The sequence below is a fragment of the Blennius ocellaris genome, assembly GCF_963422515.1.
Source record: "Blennius ocellaris genome assembly, chromosome: 15".
NCBI lineage: Eukaryota > Metazoa > Chordata > Actinopteri > Blenniiformes > Blenniidae > Blennius > Blennius ocellaris.
The window spans coordinates 13539843-13546290 of NC_137664.1; the positions used below are offsets into that span (position 1 = coordinate 13539843).

General features: G+C 40.3%; 1 protein-coding gene across 1 annotated transcript; it reads left to right on the forward strand.

Annotated features, from left to right (window-relative positions):
* Positions 1–1555: 1555 nt before the first annotated feature.
* ccdc74b (coiled-coil domain containing 74B) lies at positions 1556–6007 on the forward strand (the record flags this gene model as incomplete). The annotated part of the gene is made up of 7 exons (XM_080510415.1): positions 1556–1853; positions 2867–2914; positions 3950–4061; positions 4910–5105; positions 5187–5287; positions 5362–5421; positions 5878–6007. The coding sequence occupies 7 exons, from the start codon at positions 1556–1558 to the stop codon at positions 6005–6007; spliced, it is 945 nt and encodes a 314-aa protein (XP_080366541.1).
* Between the last annotated feature and the right edge of the window lie 441 nt (positions 6008–6448).

Genomic DNA, 6448 nt, shown 5'->3' on the forward strand with positions numbered 1-6448 from the left:
TCACAACACTGGACTTAACTTCAGTAGCTACAGCACATTATAGACATCTATTGAATGACATTGTGACTCGTTTTATAATCTTTTAATTTAAAAATCTCGTTCATGTTGGTGAAAGAATGTATAAAAACTACAAAAGTTTTGAAAGTGCTAATTTGACAAAAGCTAAAGTGCCTTTCTTTACATTTCAAAAGTGCCCTCCATGCATTTCTATTTACTGTTGCTTACAGCTTTCATAATTTAACGTTAAAGTTTTAGTTCAAGGCAGAGTTAGAAGTACTGATCTGTTCTTGTTTGATACACACTACTTCACTGACATTTTTAGTTAAATTGATCTTTTTGATATATTTTTTTTATCTGTGGTAGGTCTGGGCCTTGAAGAGATGGAGAGCAACCAATGATGTCAATGGTAGAAAGTAAATCAGATCAGTAGCAAAAGAGATGAATATTGACAGGTCAGCATTGAGGAGGTACATGAAAAAGAGGGGGGCAAAGGAAGTAAAAAATACGAGTGGAACAACAGAAGTAAAGAGGGTCTTCTCAGAGAAGGAGCCAACAGACCATGTGATGGTTTCAACCTCCCTTTGCATTCAAGGAAAAAGATGAGACAGCTTTCCTAAAGAGTGATCTGCTGAAGAAGCTACCACAACCTCAAACATCTGGGGGAACTGAAGGAGGGAGTAACTGTTCATGTTCCACCACAACCTTGACAGTTGAAATATTGAAAAGTGGTTTTGAATAAATGTTTTGTAAACTAACTGGTGGCTTGTTCTCACAAGTTCAAAACTTTTCAAAACATTTTAGGCTGGGATTGTCAGGGATGCATTCTGATTATTTTATTTGATAGCAGACATCCTGAAATAATGGTATATGTTTTAATTCCAATGCTGTCATTTTTCTTTACCACCAGGACAACATAAGTAAAAAGGGACTCATCTTACTCTCCTCTATTTAGATTATTTTCCATGCATTCTTTTATATTCTATTTACATTTGAAAACTTTTGAATTAGGCTGAAACAGATGTCACATACAAAGATTAAAACAAATGAAAACTGTTTGACTAATGTACATTATTTAAAAGATTTTGATTTTTATTGCTTTATTTTCTTTCATGAAATATGGAAGCTGGGTTTTTAATTTTACAAAACGAGTTGGGAATTCTGTTTAAAAATATATATAGTGCGTTGCTTATTTCCACCAATCACATCATCGCATTAAAATAATTCTTAGCGTTTGATTGGAGGATAGTTCTGCTCATCCTGGCCCAGGGGGCGGGGTTTGTTGCCTGACAGTCTCAAGTTTGGGCTGTTGGTTGTCATGGAAACGCTGTCTGTGTCGCTCGCCCGTCAACTGAGGCTCAATAACTCTCGAAAAAGATCCACCGGAGTTTATTACAACCAGCAAACTTTTAGGCAAATGACGAATTAGGAGTTCTCGGACAGCAATGGAAGGTAGAGTGGCTTTATTATTGGGGAGAGAAGGCATGTTTACCCGGTGTTGCTACGTTTACTTCAAGCTCGCGCAGGCGGAAGAAACTAGTGCGATGTGAAGAAGGACATGTCGAGTAAACACCTGCCGCCGATACGACACCTGCCGCAGTGGACGAGAGATGTGCGCCTCGAGAAGCCGTGGTCACCGCGACGTGTGCAGCCCCTGCCTGCAGTCCGGACGGCGGCGGTGGACCGGGGAGGAGTGGGGGCGGAGGGAGAGGGAAAGGGAGAGGCGTCCTGTCACAGAGACGCGGACCCCCGGGTCGCCTCCATGCAGAGGAATATCCAGTTCCTCCAGCAGCAGCACAAGGACACGCTCGAGAAGCTCCATGCAGAGATAGAGTATCTCAGACGGGAGAATAAAGGTGAAGAAACCCAAGTGTTGAATGTTAGGAGATGCACTGAGGTGAAACCTTCATCTGTGATTGTTAAAACACCTTCGGAAGTATTGCAATGCCGTGCTAGTTTAGGCTAAGTGGATACACAATTGAGGAATTTAAGTCAAGTTGAGTAAAATCATATTTTAACTTAACTACTTTCATTGCAATAGGTAAATAAGGCCATGCTCTGATTCTGGGTTTGTGGGCCTTTCTGTTTGCACCTTTCACCGTATGTGAAGGTAATTTGTCTGACAGTCCAAAAGCAGGCATTTTGAATTAATTGGTGACTCTAAATTGCCCATATCTGTTCAAATGTATGTCTGATCTGGTTTTAGCGCTCTCATTCACTATAACTTGTTTTGGGTCTGGTGTCACTCCTCACCTTCGACCCGAGACATTTTGTTGGACTATTGAATTCAATAGAGACATAGTTTGATAAACAGATTAATCCATCCATCCACCATTTCCTCTTAATACAAGTGAATTTTACAGTGGTGCTCAGTCTGGACAGAAAGATAGCAAACACAATTATATCCCATGTGAAATTGCAAGGCTATGGTATTCATTAAGAAATTCCCCACACTTCAAGTCTGTCAAGGGCAAACAATCTGACCAGAACATTTTTCTCATTATTTTACGTTTACAAAAGGATGAACTCAGTAACTCTGTGTAATGAATTCAAGGTAATGACGGGGGATCTGACCGTCTCCTGATAGGGTGCTGACAGGAGAGACATTCAATCTGGGTACGGTGGTTGCATAGCAACTCTGGGGTTTTTTGATGGTTTCTCAGTGGGAGGCAGAAAGAGATCCGGTGTCACTTTGCAGAACAGGCAGCATGCTGTTCCACGTATCGCCCTCTCACCACCCACCAGTAGACTCCATAGTCGTGTGCCCTCTGCACCACTGGAGCAGTCAGGCCCACATCAACACAGGGCCTGTTTGCTGCTCCTCCCTGCAGTATTGGACACTAACACACTCTTCTTATGGATGTTGCAGAGCTACAGTATAAGCTGATAATGGAGACTCCAAGGTCTAGTAGGAAAGGTAAGGTGCAATCCTGAGTTATTCAAGTGGTTTTCAAGTCACCCTGATGTGTGCATGAAGAACTATATGGATCATGGTTTATTTAATTCAACTCAATTTTATTTATATAGCACCACATACAACATCTGTCATTTCTAGGTGCTTTAAGCAGAGAGAGAGAGACACAACAAAGCAATTATTTTTATTTATTTATTTTGTGACATTGTTAGTTTCTTAAGATGCAAACCACTTGTTTTGGTAAAATCGGTTTTAAAAGAAACATTAAGGATATTGTAATGCAACTTTACCTAATATAAGTAGAATTACATAATTGTTCATTTATGTTGAAATTTTGGATGTTTGTGCTTCACTTCAGTGTTTTTTTTTTTTCTTTCCCTATTATTCCCTAAATTTGCACAATATCCTCAGGTTGAATTGGTCATGTTCCTTAATGTTTAATTTGATTCATGAACATGTAGAAGTCCTTGTATTTCTATAATTGCTTTTTCTTCACAGCAAAAAACCTCCCACAAATATCACAAAATACATTGCACAGATATGATAAGTAACTGATATGAAGTCCCTGCCTAACCTGAATAGCTTCATTGTTGAATATAAACCAGATGAAAGCTTCCGAGCACTTGTATTTTCGATATCTTGCATGAGGGAAATGCCTGAAGTTGCTGGCTGAAACACATTACATCTTTCATTGTTATATTGTGGGTATACTTTGTTATACTATGACATGTCTTTAAATCCATTCTTCTGCTTTTGCACTTTAGAAAACTTTTCCTGCCACTCTCTGTTCTTTTAACTTCAGTAATCTGTGGTTAAAGGTCATGATCTATTAAAGTAAACCTCGATGCGCCCCAAAAAATAGTTGTGATTTGACAAGCGTGTGTTTAATCCCTGTTTCTAATCACAATGGCTGGCAACCCTGCCTCTTAATGTCGCATTACACCTGGGTGTCTTGCGTTATCTCCACAGGAAAAGGTTTTTACAGATTTTAGAGCACAGCACCTTCATTTAGTTTATCTCCTTCTTGGGTTGCTTCAGTACTGCAACACAGTCGGGGAGGCATCAGACCGCCCACCCAGGTCAGTACAGCCCCACTCTACCTGGAGGAGCCGCTGCAGGACACCAGACCTTTACAGGACCTGGCTCTGACGTGAGTGAGCATCCAGATATTGATCATTACTTTGGACCTCAATCGCCTACGTCTTCCAATGCTCAGCAGTGTGTTAGTGCTTGTGAATACAATACAATACAATACAATACAATACAATACAATACAATACAATACAATACAATACAATACAATACAATACAATACAATACAATACAATACCATACAATACAATAGGGAAAGATTTGTAGTGATCAGGTCATATAAAACCAGGGGAGATGGACACATTCATTGATTTAGGTTCACAACACACAATCAGAGAAATTCAGTTTTTCTTTACTCATCGAGAATGCATGTTTAGCTCGTGTCATGTTTTATTGAAAAATCTTCATCTCATATATTAGTAAAGATCTGAATACAAGCACACATCTATGGGTTCACAACACCAATAACATCTAGTGCACATACAAAAAGAAGATATTAAATACACTAAAAGGTGATCACTAGTATCATGACACAGTAAATCCTGCTGCTGGTTTCTCTGTTCTTTCTAAGACACAAGATGAAAACATTTTTCACCTGGTGTGATATACAGTACATCATGTTCCAGGCACAGTTCAGTTATTTTGAAAGAGTCTTTATAAGAGCCCAGACCTGCATTTCCAACAAAGTTTTTTGTTTGTTTATTTTGTCCTGCTGTTGACTTATACAACAGTAGATAAAATCCAAAGATAGTCCATAGTGAATGTGGTTGGTAATAGAATTAAGACCATCTACATTAAACTTTTATGAACTCTTTTACGGTTGTTTTTCAACTTTTTTTTTTTAATGTTTTGATTCTGCATAAGTTGCTTTGAACTGATGTTTCTCATTGTCCACTGGGGGAGAAGGATCAGCGAAAGCAGTGAAGTCCACAGCTCTGTCAGGCAGGACCACAGCGCGGAGATGAAGGGGGGCCTCATCACTTCGTTGCAGCCTCTTCGAATCCACAGCAGCCCCTCTCATCCACCACGCGCTCCCACCCTGCAGGAGTGCGAGGTCATCATCCGGCAGCTTTACAACGCCAACAGCTTACAGTCTCAGGAAGTATGTGCTCAGCATTAAACCGCACTCTGTAGAATATATTCCATCAGATGTGATAATGATTATTTACGCTACCTCATGTAGATTCTGCGAGTGAAGGCACTACTGAGAGATATTGTATTGAGCAAAAAAATCACCCCAGAAAACTACATTCTGACCAAGGCGTATCTCGTCGATGGAACAAGGTACATTAACATCAACTTTGTCAGCATTTGGATTGAAATCGTGATAATTACATGTCCATTTTTGAACATTTCAGGAAACCCTTTGAAGAAAAGAAATTTCCAAAACTTGGTCTTCGATCATTCCCAGAAAAAACGTGAGTAAATCAATCTCATGGTGATTCATAAAGCAAGTCTCCTGTTCATTTCAAAATATGAGCTCAACTGAAATAACGCCAAATTAAAAACGTCAAAATGCAACATTTATGACCTCAACCAGACCAGGTATAATACAGTCCACTGGCCACATGCAGCGCCTTGCTTGTCCTTGAGAGACCTGTAAGGGGTGAATGAGTAATTGTGTAAGAAAACTGGTGTGCAGGGGGAATACATATCTTTTCATTCATTTTGAAGATCGTGCCCTCTATTATTCAGTGTACATAGATAATGCTCATTGGCATACATTTATTCATCATTGCTGTATAGAAAGACTGTTGTTTGAGTAGAAAAAAATTTGCAGAATTCAGTAGAACTTGTGGCTCAACCCTCAAACGTGTCACATTTGTTCATGATGGGGGGGAATCAAGTAAAATCCTCCAATGTGTCCTTCCCAGGTTTGAGCCCCCTCTGGGTTCTGGGGTTGTTCTGCCGGCGCTCAAGCAGAGCCTCAGCTCCAACATCGCTGAGCGCCAGAGGAGGACCCGCGCTGTGCAGAGAGACCGCTTCAAAAGGACGGTGCAGTGACAGGATGAAAACAACCACAGCTGAGTGCTTCTGTGAAGTTCTAAATAAACCCCAGTCACAGACGACTGAACGCACCAAACGAATGAATCCTCAGAAATGCAAACCAATTTGAAGTATTTACAACCTCTGATAATTGTTTTTTTATGATGTTTGCAACAGACTGGTAAGCAGACACTTTGACATGCCGCAGCAGGAGCACCACAAGTGGAGTTAATAACATTAACGTGGCTCACTTCCATCCAGTGTCCCAGTGAGCAATGACAGTGAAGCAGCAGTCTGCAGCAGGGCCTCCCCATGCTGGAATGTAGCCATCATTAAAAACACCACAGCTCCTCCTGCTATGACATGTTGAAATGTCTCCCGAGACTCAAAAAAACATCCATAGGTGCACAGTTACTCATAAAGTACAGCTGATGTCAAAAGATACAACAAATGAAGGTT